This window comes from Silurus meridionalis, chromosome 8 (genome assembly GCF_014805685.1).
Source record: "Silurus meridionalis isolate SWU-2019-XX chromosome 8, ASM1480568v1, whole genome shotgun sequence".
NCBI classification, from domain to species: domain Eukaryota; kingdom Metazoa; phylum Chordata; class Actinopteri; order Siluriformes; family Siluridae; genus Silurus; species Silurus meridionalis.
In genome coordinates, this window is record NC_060891.1 from 28,662,431 (window position 1) to 28,681,878 (window position 19,448).

Genomic DNA, 19,448 nt, shown 5'->3' on the forward strand with positions numbered 1-19,448 from the left:
CCCACATCACCTCTCATTCTCACATCACCTCTCATACTCACATCACCTCTCATACCCACATCACCTCTTATACCTACATCACCTCATACCCACATCACCTCTCATTCTCACATCACCTCTCATACCTACATCACCTCTTATACCTACATCACCTCTCATACCTACATCACCTCTCATACCCACATCACCTCTCATACCCACATCACCTCTCATTCTCACATCACCTCTCATACTCACATCACCTCTCATACCTACATCACCTCTTATACCCACATCACCTCTCATACCTACATCACCTCTCATTCTCACATCACCTCTCATACCTACATCACCTCTTATACCTACATCACCTCTCATACCTACATCACCTCTCATACCACATCACCTCTCATTCTCACATCACCTCTCATACCCACATCACTTCTCATACCTACATCACCTCTCATTCTCACATCACCTCTCATACCTACATCACCTCTTATACCTACATCACCTCTCATACCTACATCACCTCTCATACCCACATCACCTCTCATACCCACATCACCTCTCATAACTACATCACCTCATACTCACATCACCTCTCATACCTACATCACCTCTTATACCTACATCACCTCTCATACCTACATCACCTCTCATTCTCACATCACCTCTCATACATCACCTCTCATACCTACATCACCTCTCATACCACATCACCTCTCATACCCACATCACCTCTCATTCTCACATCACCTCTCATACCCACATCACTTCTCATACCTACATCACCTCTCATTCTCACATCACCTCTCATACCTACATCACCTCTTATACCTACATCACCTCTCATACCTACATCACCTCTCATACCCACATCACCTCTCATACCCACATCACCTCTCATAACTACATCACCTCTCATACTCACATCACCTCTCATACCTACATCACCTCTCATTCTCACATCACCTCTCATACCTACATCACCTCTCATACCTACATCACCTCTCATACCCACATCACCTCTCATACCTACATCACCTCTCATTCTCACATCACCTCTCACCCACATCACCTCTCATACCCATCACCTCTCATACCTACATCACCTCTCATAACCACATCACCTTTTATACTTACATTACCTCTCATTCTCACATCACCTCTCATACCAACATCACCTCTTATACCCAAATCACCTCTTATACCCAAATCACCTCTCATACCTACATCACCTCTCATTCTCACATCACCAACATTGATTGGATCTTGTACTTAACCCTGAACTGTCTTTCGTACTAAACTCCAATCATCTGTTGTAGATGTTTTTTTAACCTCGCTTCAACTTTAAATGAAATATTTATAGATGTATATAAATGAATATATTTTGAGGCTGAGGTCAGGGAATGTCTATAGCATGAGTCACTGTGGGTTAAAAACAGAGTGTGGTGGAGCGGAACTGAGTCACTGAGCTGTTCAGAGGTCGGCACTATTTATAGGGGAAAAGATAGACCAGATAGAAAAGGAGAGGAGAACAAGAGGAAAGATGAGGGCCTGAAGAACGACAGAGGAGAGGTTTACTGATCCTGCTGGAAAGAAAATGACCTCACTTCCTATTGGGAATGAACTCACTTGTTCTTCTTGTTCAATAGGGTTCCATTAGGATCCAACAGGAAAAAAAAAGCTATTTGCATAAAATTGTTTCAATGGTTCCTATTAGAGGGTGGAGATGTGGGGTGTGGTCAAGTACTGGTTTGTGAATGGAGGGTGGAGATGGGGTGTGGTCAAGCACTGGTTTGTAAATGGAGGGTGGAGATGGGGTGTGGTCAAGCACTTGTTTGTGAATGGAGGGTGGAGATGGGGTGTGGTCAAGTACTTGTTTGTGAATGGATGGTGGAGATGGGGCGTGGTCAAGCACTTGTTTGTGAATGGAGGGTGGATGTGGGGCGTGGTCAAGCACTCGTTTGTGAACGGAGGGTGGATGTGGGGCGTGGTCAAGCACTTGATTGTGAATGGAGGGTGGATGCGGGGCGTGGTCAAGCACTTGTTTGTGAATGGAGGGTGGAGATGGGGTGTAGTCAAGTACTGGTTTGTGAATGGAGGGTGGAGCCAGGAAAGGAGAGCCACCATTAGAAAAGAGAGAAAGCCATGTTGTGTGTGTGTGTGTGTGTGTGTGTGTGTGTGAGAATTAGTAATAAACGTTGGGATGTCATCAGTATCTATGGTTTCTGCATGATGTGGAAATGTCTCCTGTGATATCTGAAACCTAAACAGACAGCCTGGATTAGAAACACAACTCAGTTGAAATGGAAGAAGGAAACCATTAGAGCACTTAACCATCCATCACTCCATCATTCCATCACTTCCTGTGGTAACTTTTCATTACAGCTGTTCTCATGAGACAAGAGGAATCTGCTGCACGGGGAGGAAACGAGTGTTCACTCAGGAGGCCGTAATAACCAACATGAGTGTGGTGTTTCATCTCTGTGGTTCAGCAGCACAGTTACATAATCATACTGAATCTGGAAGCACTTAAATCAGTTCCTCACACACACACACACACACACACACACACACACACACACAAACACACATTACCGAAAACACAATGTTTGTTCAGTCTCAATCTGTTGAAGGTCCTAGCTGTCTCAAAAGGGCAATAAACTTCCTGGAATTAAAGTTTTGGTTTCCTCAGAAGCAGCTGAAAGACCCTGATATCTCCCAGGTAGCGCTTCACGTCTTATTGTGGTGTTTAATATTGTAATGACATCATCACATTTGGAGCAGACGAGCAGACAAATGCGCAGATGTAAGTATGGGTGGAGTCAACATGAGGGATGTTTTTCAAATGGGTGGAGTCAATATTAGGAATGTTTTTCCCTAATGACTGGGTCAATATTAGGGAATATGGGTGGCATCAACAGTATAAGAAGAGTTAATATGGGTGGTGCTTACAAATAAGAGAAGGTAATATGAGTGGAGTCAGAATGGGTGGAGTCTTTAAGAATGGTGTTTAAAAATAGACAAAGTTTTCATAAATCAATATGGGCAAAGACAAAATAGGAGAAATCATCATGTGCGGATGTAAAAATGGGCGAAGTTAAAAATCAACAGTCATATACACTCACCGGCCACTTTATTAGGTAAACCTACTAGTACCGGGTTGGGCCCCCTTTTGCTTTGAGAACTGCCTTAATCCTTCATGGCATAGATTCAACAAGGTACTGGAAACATTCCTCAGAGATGTTGGTCCATATTGACATGACAGCATCACGCAGTTGCAGATTGTCGGCTGCACATCCATGATGCAAATCTCTCGTTCCACCACATCCCAAAGGTGCTCTATTGGTAATAATGGGCCCAAAGTGTGCCAAGAAAATATCCCCCACACCGTTACACCACCACCACCAGCCTGAACCGTTGATACAAGGCAGGATGGATCCATGCTTTCATGTTGTTGACGCCAAATTCTGACCCTACCATCCGAATGTCACAGCAGAAATCGAGACTCATCAGATCAGGCAACGTTTTTCCAATTTTCTATTGTCCAATTTTGGTGAGCCTGTGCGAATTGTAGCCTCAGTTTCCTGTTCTTAGCTGTCAGGAGTGGCACCCAGTGTGGTCTTCTGCTGCTGTAGCCCATCCGCCTCAAGGTTCGACGTGTTGTGCTTTCAGAGATGCTCTTCTGCATACCTTAGTTGTAACGAGTGGTTATTTGAGTTACTGTTGCCTTTTTATCAGCTCGAACCGGTCTGGCCATTCTGCTCTGACCTCTGGCATCAACAAGGCATTTGCTCCCACAGAACTGCCTCACTGGATATTTTCTCTTTTTTGGACCATTCTCTGTAAACCCTAGAGATGGATGTGCATGAAATGTCTACATGCCTAAATGCACTGAGTTGCTTTCATGTGATTGGCTGATTAGAAATTAGTGTTAACAAGCAGTTGGACAGGTGTACCTAATAAAGTGGCCGGTGAGTGTATGTATGAGGTGGTATCGGAGATTTGGAGACTCGCTCTGTTTACAAGAAAGTAATTTATTTAAAAAAGTCCCCTTGTACAGCAATACAGTGCCTTCCACTGTTTTTCTGGAACATGTCCTGGAAACCTTCATTTCGAAGCGTGTCAAGCACTTTCCGCTATTTACACCGGATCTCCACAACAGTGTCAAAGCGTTGAGCTGGATCTTCATCTTCGGGAAGAAGGCGAAGTCCACAGGAGCCGAATCTGGCGAGTGGGGTGGGTGTGGAAGTAAGATCATGTGGATTGTTCTCTGATGATCATGTACAAGTTGCCGAACAGTTTTGACATTTTCAGGGTTTGAGCTTGTTGAAGGTCTTCCTGACCACATCACAGACGGGAAAACGCACGTGGGTCAGAACATCACCAGTTACAGAATTAATCTCCAGACTTTTTCATACCACCTAATATAGTCATGGGCGTGGTCAAAAATACAATGGAACCACAGGTGTCAGAATTAGTGTGTTATTATAAAGCGAAACATGTGGAACTACTTCAGAGTTCATACTAGAGATTTATGGAAGACTTTTTTTGGAATATCGTTTGTGATCGTTTTCTAAAGTCCTGCAGGAAAACATGAGAGAGATGTCTTCATTTCCAGATGAATGATGTAACAGTAAGAGGAAGCATTAGCAATCCAAAACATCCCTCACACTTTCTGTGGTGTTGTCCCCGTAACCCCCCATAATTACCCCTATGAGTTTGATAAACTTGCATTAAACAAACATTCTCCACTCTGAGCTGGATGTTGTGTAAGAACCCATTGAAGACTCCCAAATATGGAAAAAATCATATTAGAAAAATGCTAAAGCTATTACAACGAAATTGCATGCAAAATAATTACAAAATAATCCAAAAACAAAGACAAAAAAAAGGTATATGAAAATAGAGCATCATATTATTACTTTTAAAGTTTTGAGTTTTTAATTTATGAATTAATAAAAAAAAAAAAAACCCTCTAAAGCCGAGCTCCATCATTTTTGGTTCATTTATTAAAAGATTAAACAGAACACTTTTTTTTTTGCAACAGTTTGTAAATTAAATATGGAAAATTTCTTAAATGTTTTAAATCTAATTAATTTATAAATCTTTATTATTAAATTATTTAAATCCCCAATATTAAAGTGCACAACAATTAACCGCCCATGTTAATCATCCAGTGTTGCCGGTGGAAAGAAATGGAAGCAGGCAGAGTCTGTAAAAGTGTTTTATTGATGACTAGCATGTGTTTATTAGCACACTTTAGCCTACACAGTGCAACACCATATAAGGCTCTGTATATGCAGAAGGTGGGAAGGAGGGCGGGGCTTTGTAAAAGGAACTCATTCTGATTGGCTGCGCAGTTCGACACTGAGGTCCTGGATCTCGCTGATGAGCCGCTCCAGGTGTGCTACTTCGCTTTGGAGCTCGGGGTGAAGTTCTCCGCTCGTAACATCGGTGTAGATTTGCTGTGGAGGCCAAACAGCAGCTTTAACTTTTTACCCAAAAATACAGTGGATATAAAAGTGTACACTTTATAAAACTGCAAGTTTTTAAAATTTAAAGACAGAAATAACAAATGTCAGACTTGTTCCATCTTTAATTTAATGATGGAAAAATGAAAAGCTCCAAATACCAAGATATTTTTGGCACAAAACCTTCTGCGCTCTGTCACAGCGCTGAGAAGGAATGAAGAGGAATTTCACATTTCAACATCACAATGACAAAGTGCTGGAATGGTCCAACCAGAGTCCAGTTCTCAATCACATCCAAAACCTCACAATCTAAAGGAACTTTATTCTAAAGAAGAGTGGAACAAAAAGTCCAAAGTCTAAACGTGTGAAGTTTATAGACGTTTTCACAAAAGCTAGCAGCTGAAATAAAGACCAGGAGCTTCAGGAAGGATTAGATGCGAGGGTTTACTTACTTAAACACACAGTCTTGTAAGTGCTTATTTAAAATCTCCCCAATTATTAAATATTTCTTTTCTTCTGGATTTGTTGGAATTTCACACTAAAGATGGAATACATCTGATTTTTATTCTTATATTTTAGAAACCTGCAGTTTAATGAGTGTGTTGACTTTTAGATATTTATATAAAACACACCATCAAAGTTTCTACATGAAATTTCACTGGTTTCAGTGTAAAATCTTAAAAACTAACGCAAGCCAAAGAAAAGTACAGAAAATGTGCCCAGTGAATAATGCTAATCAGGACACAAACGCTAGCATGGCATAGGAAAGCATGCTTAGTGAGGGAGTAAAGGTAAAGAGAGATGATTGAGTGATGAAAAGAGATGTGTTACTGACTTTAGCTTTAGCCGCTAAGCTCTTCAGACTGAGCCGAGCTGAGGAGAGCAACTGCAGAGCCTCCTGAGGATTTGACTTCTCCCTGCTACAGTGGAGAGACGCTGAGAGAGTGAGAGAGAGAGAGAGAGAGAGAGAGAGAGATGAAGGTCAACATTAAACATCAGAGATAATGAGAGCTTCTATTGGTTAAAGGGATCAGGGTTCATTAATTCTGCTAGTGCGTGTGTGTGTGTGTGTGTGTGAGTGTGCACGTGTGAGAGTGTGTGTGTAAGTGTGAGCGTGTGTGTGTGCGCGCGCGTGTGTGAGAGAAAAACTAGGATGGCATTGTTTGACTAAATGTGTAATCTTTCTCTTTTACACAATCACACACACACACACACACACACACACACACACACACACACACACACACACGAAGGTGAGGATGGATGAGGATTGAACGGCTGAGCTGAGAGCTTGAACTTTCTACACCGTGGTGTTTATCCCCATGTTCATTATAAACAGAACTTGTAGGGGGCGGAGTCTCCCGCAGCGACTGCAAGCCGAAACGACTGGTCTGCAGATTTAAACGTCTGTCTCACGGTGCTCCATGCTGGAGAAGAGGCTCGAGGCAGTTGGGTTTCAACAACATTAAAAATACACTGTACAGGTGATCACTTCCAGGTAACGCAGGGATCAGGTTATTACACTGAGGACACACACCAGGTCATCACATGATGATGTTCTACACACACCATGTCAGCATTGTGTTTCTCTATAGTGTGTAGCAGGGAGAATCTATCCAATCAGATTTCAGTCGTTTCATCACCTGCTATCAGGGTCAAAGGAACCTGTGTTGATCCTTCACTATTAGCAGTGTGAAGTACAAGCTGTTAATTAATCAGATTGTGAGATGGTGACACCGGCGCCCTCTAGCAGGCGTACAATAACCTCGGCATTCTCACATCCTTTGATTGGACGGTGAGAAAGTAAAACTGCACAATTTCACATAGTGGATTTAATCACTGTATTTTATTCCACGACTGACAGAGAATCAGAAACTGATTGGGAACTTTTCTGTAAAAGCGCTACATCGTGAGGAAAAGTCACCGAAACAGTTCAAAAGAGTTCATTAAGCTTTTTCATGAACTGTTAATACTTGTGTTTTTCTGTCCTGTAGAATTTGCACAAAAACATCTTCATTTACCTTCAATTTTAATTTCCAGTAAAAACAGTAATGCAAGAGAAAGAAATGCATCCCTGACGTGTGTGTGTGTGTGTGTGTGTGTGTGTGTGTGTGTGTGTGTGTGTGTGTGTGTAATGAGGTGAATATCGTGCTTTTGCTGGAGATGATGTATATGTGTGTGTGTGTGTGTGTGTGTGTGTGTGTTTCTGCTGGAGATGATGTATGTGGAGGTGTGTGTGTGTGTGTGTGTGTGTGTGTGTGTGTGTGTGTGTCTTTCTGCTGGAGATGATGTGGAGGTGTGTGTGTGTGTGTGTTTCTGCTGGAGATGATGTATGTGGAGGTGCAGTTGTGGCTCCAGTGAAAGGAGACGTGTTGAATTGTGATCATTGTGTTTGTTGCTTTAGTGATGATGTTGATTGTGACTGGATGAGATCCTGTGTGTGATGCAGCTCTGATCTACTGCACTTCTCTATTATACTGATACTTTCTGTAACAGTGGCGTCATAATGATGGGATTAAGAGGTGGACTGGTTCAGGTAGAACATCTCTGAAGGTCTATGAGTGAAATAAATGATCTGATACAGTATACAGTAGACATGAAACTGATAATTACACAAGAAATGCAGTGTGTAACTATACAATGGATGCAGATCAGGTAACTATAAACGAGATGCAGATTGGGTAACTACAGGGTAGATTACAGTAATTACAGACTGAGACACACACACACACACACACACACACACACACACACACACACACACACACACACACAGTCTCTTCAAGCTGTGGCCAACAGGAAAGGTCAAAGTGATGTGATTCATTGCAATGCCGACCCCCCCCCACCCCACCCCACCCCCCCCCCACCACACACACACACACACACACACACAGACACCCAGAAATAGACAGATATATATAGTACAACATATAGTGTGTAATAAAGCAGCTACACAGTAATGTGCACACATAAAAAACACACAATGTTCAACACACAAAAACACACTGATGCATGCACACACACACACACTGACAGACACACACACACACACATTATCTCATATCAGCTCCTTTATAAATCACTAAGATCAGCAGTAAACCCCTGAAGGAAGAAAGGTAGGTGTGTGTGTGTGTGTGTGTGTGTGTGTGTGTGTGTGTGTGTGTGTGTGTGTGTGTTATTAATTGTCAATGATGGCAAGAGAGCTCAGTTTCAATTCCAAGTCTACAGGGTGAGTTTATAGCTGCTATAACACAGATACTTCAGGAACAAACACAAAGTGCAACTAAAAATGGATAAAAATCATATGAATCAATAACTTTTTGTAAATGCTGAACATCATAAAGAGGATGATGATAATTATAATGAGGATGAAAATGATTGTAAAGATGTTGGTAATGATGATGAAGATGAGGATGATGATGGTAATGATGATAAAGATGAGGATGATGATGGTAATGATGATGAAGATGAGGATGATGATGGTAATGATGATAAAGATGAGGATGATGATGGTAATGATGATGAAGATGAGGATGATGATGGTAATGATGATGAAGATGAGGATGATGATGGTAATGATGATGAAGATGAGGATGATGGTAATGATGATGAAGATGAGGATGATGATGGTAATGATGATAAAGATGAGGATGATGGTTTTGATGATAAGGATGAGGATAATAAGGATGATGAAGATAAGAAGAGTTTGATATAATAGTATATGAAATATAAAATGACGTTTAAATTAGCTGTAATTTGAATATGTAAATAAGTTACAGTGTGGGTGTGGTCTCACCAGTGGACATGTCTACAGCTCCCTTTATTACGTCTTTAAAGCTGCTTGTGTCTTTTTCCCAGCCGGATCTCTGCGTCTCACAGCGATGGGCTTTAGACAGAAAGTGTAGGGCCTATACACACACACACACACACACACACACACAATTTAATATGGACTAATAATAAGTAAGGAACTCTTCATTAAGACAGGACAGCTCATCCAGCTCCACCTTCTCGTTGTCCTCTTTGCTGTCGCTACGGCCGTTGCCATAGAGACGGGCGTACTGCTTCCATATTTGGGCATCTGTGCTGCAGCTGGCAGAGACTCGGCCGAACAGCTCCTGCAGCTTTGCTCTGTGATTGGACGCCCGGTCGCCACGGAGATCAGGGAGATCGTCAACCACCGCCCTGACAAGAATCTCCAGAACCTGCAGGAGAAGAAACTGTAGGTTAAGCTCCATGAAGGAGGCATGGCCTCTGTCCATCTCGGTGAAGGAGGCGTGGCCTTTGTGTCTGTCTCGGTGAAGGAGGCGTGGCCTTTGTGTCTGTCTCGGTGAAGGAGGCGTGGTCTGTGTCTATCTTAGTTAGGCAGGTGTGGCCTTTGCGTCTATCTCGTTAAAGGAGGCATGGCCTCTGTTTCCATAATCTTTCTGAAGGAGGCATGGTCTTTATCTATCTTAGTAAAGGAGGCGTGGCATCTGTGTCTGTCTCGGTAAAGGAGGTGCAGCCTTTGTTTCTTAATCTTAGTAAAGGAGGCGTGGTCTGTCATCTTAGTAAAAGAGGCGTGGTCAGTGTCTATCTTAGTAAAGGAGGTGTGTCCTCTGGTTCTTAAACTTATTAATGGATGTGTGGCTTCTGCATCTGTATTACGAAAGGAGGTGTGGCCAATATCATAGTCTTATTGAAGGAGGCATGGCCTCTGTATCTTACTCTCAGTAAAGAAGGTGTGGCCAGTGTCTGCCATAATTAAGGAGGTGTGGCCTTTTCACCTATCAATCTCATGTAAGGAGGAGTGGCTTATTTGTGTCAGTCCCTGAAATGTAATGAGCTCTGTATCTGTCAATCCCAGTGAGAAGGCGTGTCTGCTGTAACTGTCTTTCCCTGTGAAGTGGGCGTGGCTTCTGTATCCTGGGTAACTGGAAACCTCACCCACTAGTCCCCAAACTGCCATATCCCATTCACTTCCTGCTCTTTAGAGCATCAATAACATTTTCTTCTGATTTAATGGTATTAAATCTGTTGTATTTCCTCCTTCAGCACACACGGGGTGGAAAATGAGAAACAGGCAATAAAGCGGGGGTGATGTCAGAAAGACGTAAAAATGAAAACTGATGAAACGAGCGGCTCGTAGCCGACAGCAGCTGGTGTGAGAACTGGTCCAAGAAATTGTTTGTGTTTTTGTTCGTTATCTCGTGTTAATTGCAGCTGAGACACACACTAACGAGTTCTCAGACTTTTTCTTTTTTTTTATTCTTACAGCTGATGACTGTGTGTGTGTGTGTGTGTGTGTGTGTGTGTGTTCTCACAAATAATTCATACTCAATAAACAACAAAGTAGTAAAAATAAAAGCATTTAATTGAGTATTACAAAATTACAGAAAGTACACAGTGAGTCTGTGTCCTGTCTCACCTCCACGTCCTTGTACTTGTCCTTCAGGTCCAGGAGACGATGATACGCTCGAATGGCTTCAGCAAACTCGCCCACATCCATACACACAACGATGAAGTTCTCCCAGATCTGCCAGCGCTCATAGTTACACTTCAGAGCCTCCTGCAGCGTGCGGAAAGCCTTCTCTCTACCAGAGCACCACACACCAACACATCACACACTCGCTCTTCTAAATACTCCTCTATCTGTCTATCCATCCAACAACTCATCCATCCATCAACACATCCATCCATCAACTCATCCATCCATCAACTCATCCATCCATCCATCCATCAACTCATCCATCCATCAACTCATCCATCCAACAACTCATCCATCCATCAACTCATCCATCCAACAACTCATCCATCCAACAACTCATCCATCCATCAACTCATCCATCCAACAACTCATCCATCCAACAACTCATCCATCCATCAACTCATCCACCCATCCATCCATCCACTCATCCATCCATCAACTCATCCATCCATCAACTCATCCATCCATCAACTCATCATCCATCAACTCATTCATCCATCAACTTATCCATCCATCCATCCATCCAACAACTCATCCATCCAACAACTCATCCATCCATCCACTCATCCATCCATCAACTCATCCATCCATCCATCCATCAACTCATCCATCCATCCATCCATCAACTCATCCATCCATCCATCAACTCATCATCCATCCATCCATCCATCCATCAACTCATCCATCCATCCATCCATCAACTCATCCATCCAACAACTCATCCATCCATCAACTCATCCATCCAACAACTCATCCATCCAACAACTCATCCATCCATCAACTCATCCATCATCAACTCATCATCCATCAACTCATCCATCCAACAACTCATCCATCCATCAACTCATCCATCCAACAACTCATCCATCCATCCATCCACTCATCCATCCATCCACTCATCCATCCATCCATCAACTCATCCATCCAACAACTCATCCATCCATCAACTCATTCATCCATCAACTTATCCATCCATCCATCCATCCAACAACTCATCCATCCATCCACTCATCCATCCATCCACTCATCCATCCATCAACTCATCCATCCATCAACTCATCCATCCATCAACTCATCCATCCATCAACTCATCCATCCATCAACTCATTCATCCATCAACTTATCCATCCATCCATCCATCCAACAACTCATCCATCCAACAACTCATCCATCCATCCACTCATCCATCCATCAACTCATCCGTCCATCAACTCATCCATCCATCAACTCATCCATCCATCCATCCATCAACTCATCCATCCATCCATCAACTCATCCACCCATCCATCCATCCATCAACTCATCCATCCATCCATCCATCAACTCATCCATCCAACAACTCATCCATCCATCAACTCATCCATCATCAACTCATCCATCCAACAACTCATCCATCCATCAACTCATCCATCCATCAACTCATCCATCCAACAACTCATCCATCCAACAACTCATCCATCCATCAACTCATCCATCCAACAACTCATCCATCCATCCATCCACTCATCCATCCATCCACTCATCCATCCATCAACTCATCCATCCAACAACTCATCCATCCATCAACTCATTCATCCATCAACTTATCCATCCATCCATCCATCCAACAACTCATCCATCATCCATCAACTCATCCATCCATCAACTCATTCATCCATCAACTTATCCATCCATCCATCCATCCAACAACTCATCCATCCAACAACTCATCCATCCATCCACTCATCCATCCATCAACTCATCCATCCATCCATCCATCAACTCATCCATCCATCCATCCATCAACTCATCCATCCATCCATCCATCAACTCATCCATCCATCCATCAACTCATCCATCCATCCATCAACTCATCCACCCATCCATCCATCAACTCATCCATCCATTCACCCACCCAACAACTCATCCATCCAACTCATCCATCCATCCATCCATTTATCCATCAACTCATCCAGCCATCCATTCACCCACCCAACAACTCATTCATCCATCCATTTATCCAACAACTCATCCATCCATCCATCCATCCATCAACTCATCCATCAACTCATCCATCAACTCATCCATCAACTCATCCATCAACTTATCCATCAACTTATCCATCAACTCATCCATCCATCCATCCACCCCTCAACCCTTTAATCCATCCATCATATATCATATGACTTGTTTAGCCCTCAGCCCTGTGCACTTACTTCTTCCTCAGTTTGATGTAGGCAGTAGAGAGGTTGTTCCAGGCCTCAGAGTTCTGTATTTATAAGAAAGAGAAGTGAACTTACTCTCTCTCCCTCACTCTGTAAATGTAAGCAGAAGGGAAAGAAGGTCGTGACCTTTAGAGCTGTGTCATGTGACTTACATCAGGCTCCAGTCCCACACATCTCTGGAAGGCTTTAGCAGCTCCTTCATAACCTTCCAGTGCAAAATACGCACAACCTAATGAGAACCACACACCCAACTGAGAGAGAGAGAGAGAGAGAGAGAGAGAGAGAGAGAGAGAGAGGGTGCAGAAAGTGGAGAGATAGAGAGAAGTGTATAAATAAATTATTGATTATACTCATTAATGTTATGAATCCACTGTTGGATTTTATATGATTTTTTTTACAATCCTACGTCGCATCTGCCATCTGTCTCCTTTTCCTCCTTTCCCTCTTCTTCCACCATCCCTCTATTTCTCTACTGTCTCCAACTCCATGCACCCCCTCCACCAAACTAATTTCCCTCTGCATCGTATTCTGTAGCTGTCCCATTATTCCTCTCTTCCTCCCCCTCGTTTTCTAATCCCCCTCTCTCTGGTGGAGGTTGGTGAGGAGGAGTGAGGGATCACACCGGGGTCGTTACAGCAACACTGCTAAATTACACCGTATTATTGCAGCTCGCGGCCCCGTGGGGTTTTTTTATTCAAAGGAAGAAAAATGATTTTCATCACTTGAGGAACGCGACATCCTTCATCTATATCCTCCTTCTTCTCGTCCTCCATTTGTTTCTACATTATCATGTGTATGTGTGTGTGTGTGTGTGTGTGTGTGTGTGTGTGTGTGTGTGTGTGTGTGTGTATACCTGCATGGGATTGATACCCAGCGACCGTTCGAAACACTCCACACACTCCTGGAACTCTTTATTCCGGAGGTGATAAAGAGCTCGGGATCTCTGGGCTCGAGCGCTGCGCTGGTTCGAGAGCTTCCAGGCTCGGTCATAATACTGCGGATCCTTCAACACATCGCCCAGGAGACAATAAAGAGACGGAGTTTCCTTCTTCTCCAGCTCTCGTCTCAAAATTTCCTCCGCCTGAAAAACAGACACAGGATCCACTCATTACATCTCACAGAGGCATCTGATACAGACGAATACACACAAATACCCCAAACACCTCCTACACACAGATACCCCATCAAACACCTCCTTCACACAGATACCCCATCAAACACCTCCTACACACAGATACCCCATCAAACACCTCCTACACACAAATACCCCATCAAACACCTCCTTCACACAGATACCCCATCAAACACCTCCTTCACAGATACCCCATCAAACACCTCCTACACACAGATACCCCATCAAACACCTCCTACACACAGATACCCCATCAAACACCTCCTACACACAGATACCCCATCAAACACCTCCTACACACAGATACCCCATCAAACACCTCCTTCACACAGATACCCCATCAACACCTCCTACACACAGATACCCCATCAAACACCTCCTTCACACAGATACCCCATCAAACACCTCCTACACAGATACCCCATCAAACACCTCCTACACACAAATACCCCATCAAACACCTCCTTCACACAGATACCCCATCAAACACCTCCTTCACACAGATACCCCATCAAACACCTCCTACACACAGATACCCCATCAACACCTCCTACACACAGATACCCCATCAAACACCTCCCACACAGATACCCCATCAAACACCTCCTTCACACAGATACCCCATCAAACACCTCCTACACACAGATACCCCATCAAACACCTCCTACACACAAATACCCCATCAAACACCTCCTTCACACAGATACCCCATCAAACACCTCCTTCACACAGATACCCCATCAAACACCTCCTACACACAGATGCCCCATCAAACACCTCCCACACACAGATACCCCATCAAACACCTCCCACACACAGATACCCCATCAAACACCTCCCACACACAGATACCCCATCAAACACCTCCTTCACACAGATACCCCATCAAACACCTCCTACACACAGATACCCTATCAAACACCTCCTTCACACAGATACCCCATCAAACACCTCCTACACACAGATACTCCATCAAACACCTCCTTCACACAGATACCCCATGTAACACCTCCTACACACAGATACCCCATGTAACACCTCCTACACACAGATACCCCATGTAACACCTCCTACACACAAATACCCCATCAAACACCTCCTACACACAAATACCCCATCAAACACCTCCTACACACAGATACCCCATTAAACACCACCTACTCACAAATACCCCATCAAACATTTTGTATACAAAATACCTCATCAAACACTTAAAAATCTAGTAGAACTTCTTACCAGAAGTATATCATACAAAATTTTCTATAAATACCGTAACTTACAACAACCACCACTAAATGATAGCACCCAATAATCTTATATAACACATTATTTGCCATCTTCCAACAAATACCCCTGTACAACATCTTTTCCTAAATCCACCTGTAGGTCCTATAAATGAGCCTGAGTAAACATTAAAACGCCAAAAAACACAATCACTTCCCCACAAGCCCATGCAAATACCTCCAAACCCCACCACCCACCAAACTTAATACACACAATACACATCCTTGGTCACCAAATATCTGCTGGCTCTCCATAGAAACTTAAATACATTGGAGTGTTTGAGAGAACTAACTTTCTATGAGTTTCTAAATGGTAGCACACATTCTGAGGGTGATATTTGAGCAGTGTCACCACAGAGTCCTGGATTTTCCTTTCTAATGCTGCCAAAGAGGTTTGATCCACTTGTTTGGTAAGTCACTGCTGAAGGAGATGTCTGGGCAAGAGGAGACCTGTTTCCTGATTCCAATTAAAAAGAAATCGCTCCAGGGTTCTCCTAACCTGAAGATCACAAGTCGGATATAAGAAACCAGCATGACAAAAATGCAGCTAGCGCTGGTGTAGACTCACTGTACACAAATATATCTCCACATGCAAACAGCTCCAAAGCAAAGCATCTCCACAGTGGATTGTTTTCACTGCAGAACATCTCCACACCAGAACATCTCCACTGCAGAACATCTCCACAGTGTAACATATCCACATCAGAACATCATCTCAGCAGTACATCACCATATCCAAAGAACTACACTGTGGAACATCTCCACAGCAGACCATCTTCCCAGCGGAACATCTCCAGAGCAGAATATCTCCCTAGCGGAACACTCAACTTCATTACACACCACTCCACCCCCCAAACTCCAATACATACTCGATACACACCCACACTCCTCATCTCCAAACCACGGATGTTGTAGTGTAGTGTGTAGTTGTTGTATAGTGGGTAGTCAGTGTGTGTAGTGTAGTTAGTGTGTGCAGTGTGTAGTCAGTGTGTAGTTGGTGTGTGTAGTTAATGTGTGTAGTTGGTGTGTAGTTGTAGTTGGTGTGTGTAAAGTGTGTAGTATGTAGTTGGTGTGTAGTGTGTAATTGGTGTGTGTAGTATGTAGTTGGTTTGTAGTGGGTAGTTGGTATGCGTAGTGTGTTATTAGTGTGTAGAGTGTAGTTGGTGTGTGTAGTTGATGTGTGTAGAGTGTAGTTGGTGTGTAGAATGTGTAGTTGGTGTTTGTAGTTGTTATGCAGTGGGTAGTTGGTGTGTGTGTAGAGTGTAGTTGGTGTGTGTAGTATGTAGTTGGTATGCATAGTAGGTAGTTTGTGTGTACTGTAGTTGGTGTGTAGTATGTAGTTGGTATGCGTAGTGGGTAGTTTGTGTGTAGTGTAGTTGGTGTGTGTAGTATGTAGTTGGTATGCATAGTAGGTAGTTTGTGTGTACTGTAGTTGGTGTGTAGCAGTAGTTGGTGTGTAGTATGTAGTTGATATGCGTAGTGGGTAGTTTGTGTGTGTAGTGTAGTCGGTGTGTGTAGTGTAGTTGGTGTATGCCGTGTATAGTTGGTGTGTGTAGTATGTAGTTAGTGTGTAGCAGGTAGTTGGTGTGTGTAGTTGGTATGTAGCGGTATTTGGTGTGTGTAGTGTAGCTGGTGTGTAGAGTAGTTGGTTTGTAGTGTGTAGTTGGTGTGTGTAGTGTGTATCCGGTGTGTGTAGTGTAGTTGGTGTGTGTAATCGTGTGTGTAACCGATATGTGTAGTGTAGCTGGTGTTTGTAGTGTAGTTGGTGTGTAACCGATGTGTATCCGTGTGTGTAGTGTGAAGTTGGTGTGTGTAGTGTGTATTCGTGTGTGTGGTGTAGTTGGTGTGTGAAGTGTGTATCCGTGTGTGTAGTGTAGTTGGTGTGTAGTTGGTGTGTGTAGTGTGTATCCGTGTGTGTAGTGTAGTTGGTGTGTGTACTGTGTATCCGTGTGTGTAGTGTAGTTGGTGTGTGTAGTGTGTATCTGGTGTATGTAGTGTAGTTGGTGTGTGTAGTGTAGCTGGTGTGTAATGTGTATCCGGTGTGTAGTGTAGCTGGTGTGTAGTGTGTATCCGGTATGTGTAGTGTAGTTGCTGTGTGTAGTGTGTATCTGGTGTAGTGTAGTGGGTGTGTAGTGTGTATACGGTGTGTGTAGTGTAGTTGGTTTGTGTAGTGTATCTGGTGTATGTAGTGTAGTTGGTGTGTGTGTGTATCCGTGTATGTAGTGTAGTTGGTGTGTGTGTGTGTATCCGTGTGTGTAGTGTAGTTGGTTTGTGTAGTGTGTATCTGGTGTATGTAGTGTAGTTGGTGTGTAGTGTGTATCCGGTGTGTAGTGTGTATCCGGTGTGTGTAGTGTGTATCCGGTGTATGTAGTTTAGTTGGTGTGTAGTGTATCCTGTGTGTAGTGTAGTTGGTGTGTGTAGTGTATCCGTGTGTGTAGTGTAGTTGGTGTGTAGTGTGTATCCGTGTGTGTGTAGTTGGTGTGTGTGTGTATCCGGTATGTGTAGTGTGTATCCGGTATGTGTAGTGTAGTGGTGTGTGTAGTGTGTATCTGGTGTGTGTAGTGTAGTTGGTGTGTAGTGTGTATCCGGTGTGTAGTGTGTATCAGGTGTGTATAGTGTGCATCCGTGTGTGTAGTGTAGTTGGTGTGTAGTGTGTATCTGGTGTATGTAGTGTAGTTGGTGTGTGTAGTGTGTATCGTGTGTATCCTGTGTGTGTAGTGTAGTTGGTGTGTGTGTAGTTGGTGTGTAGTGTGTATCCGGTGTGTGTAGTGTAGTTGGTGTGTGTGTGTATCTGGTGTATGTAGTGTAGTTGGTGTGTAGTGTGTATCCGTGTGTGTAGTGTGTATCCGGTATGTGTAGTGTGTATCCGGCGTGTTGTGTAGTTGGTGTGTGTAGTGTGTACCTGGTGTGTGTGTGTGTGTTGTGTAGTTGGTGTGTGTAGTGTGTATTTGGTGTGTGTAGTGTATCTGGTGTGTGTAGTGTGTACCTGGTGTGTGTAGTGTAGTTGATGTGTGTGTGTGTGTGTGTGTGTGTGTGTGTGTGTGTGTGTGTGTGTGTGTGTGTGTAGTGTGTGTGCGAGACTGAGTCACTTTTGGCATAACTATGTATGACAGATGAAAATGAAATGGGAAGAGGTCAGTAATGATGTGATGCAAGAAGAACAAAGAAACAAGAGAGAAAGAGTGTGTGAGTGTGTGAGTGTAATTGAGTGAGTGAGTGTGTGTGTGTGTGTGAGTGTGTGTGTGTGTGTGTGTGAGTGCAATTGATTGAGTGAGTGTGTGTGAGTGTGTGAGTGTAATTGAGTGAGTGAGTGAGTGTGTGTGTGTGTGTGTGAGTGTATTTGAGTGAGTGAGTGAGTGAGTGTGTGTGTGTGAGTGTGTGTGTGAGTGTAATTGACTGAGTGAGTGAGTGTGAGTGTGTGTGTGTGTGTGTGTGTGAGTGTAATTGAGTGAGTGAGTGTGTGTGTGTGTGTGTGTGTAATTGGTGAGTGAGTGTGTGTGTGTGTGTGTGAGTGTGGTGAGTGAGTGGTGAGTGAGTGAGTGAGTGAGTGTGTGAGTGTGTGAGTGTGTGAGTGTGTGAGTGTGTGTGTGTGTGAGTGTAATTGAGTGAGTGAGTGAGTGAGTGAGTGAGTGTGTGTGTGAGTGTAATTGAGTGAGTGGTGAGTGAGTGAGTGAGTGTGTGTGTGAGTGTAATTGAGTGAGTGAGTGAGTGAGTGAGTGTGTGTGTGAGTGTAATTGAGTGAGTGAGTGAGTGAGTGAGTGGTGTGTGTGTGTGTGTAATTGAGTGAGTGGTGAGTGAGTGAGTAAGTGTGTGTGTGTGAGTGTAATTAAGTGAGTGAGTGAGTGAGTGAGTGAGTGAGTGGTGAGTGTGTGTGAGTGTAATTGAGTGAGTGAGTGAGTGAGT

The 19,448-nt window shown here is 43.4% G+C and overlaps 1 protein-coding gene across 1 annotated transcript in view; it reads right to left on the minus strand.

Moving 5' to 3' along the window:
- Nucleotides 1–5,198: 5,198 nt before the first annotated feature.
- Nucleotides 5,199–19,448, minus strand: part of ttc27 (tetratricopeptide repeat domain 27) — a 65,766-nt gene continuing 51,516 nt past the window's right edge. The window contains 8 exon segments of the mRNA XM_046855350.1: nucleotides 5,199–5,453; nucleotides 6,295–6,395; nucleotides 9,256–9,367; nucleotides 9,467–9,664; nucleotides 10,867–11,032; nucleotides 13,122–13,174; nucleotides 13,283–13,381; nucleotides 13,984–14,211. Of these exon segments, the coding sequence (XP_046711306.1) occupies nucleotides 5,328–5,453; nucleotides 6,295–6,395; nucleotides 9,256–9,367; nucleotides 9,467–9,664; nucleotides 10,867–11,032; nucleotides 13,122–13,174; nucleotides 13,283–13,381; nucleotides 13,984–14,211 (1,083 nt within the window). The 3' untranslated portion in view covers nucleotides 5,199–5,327.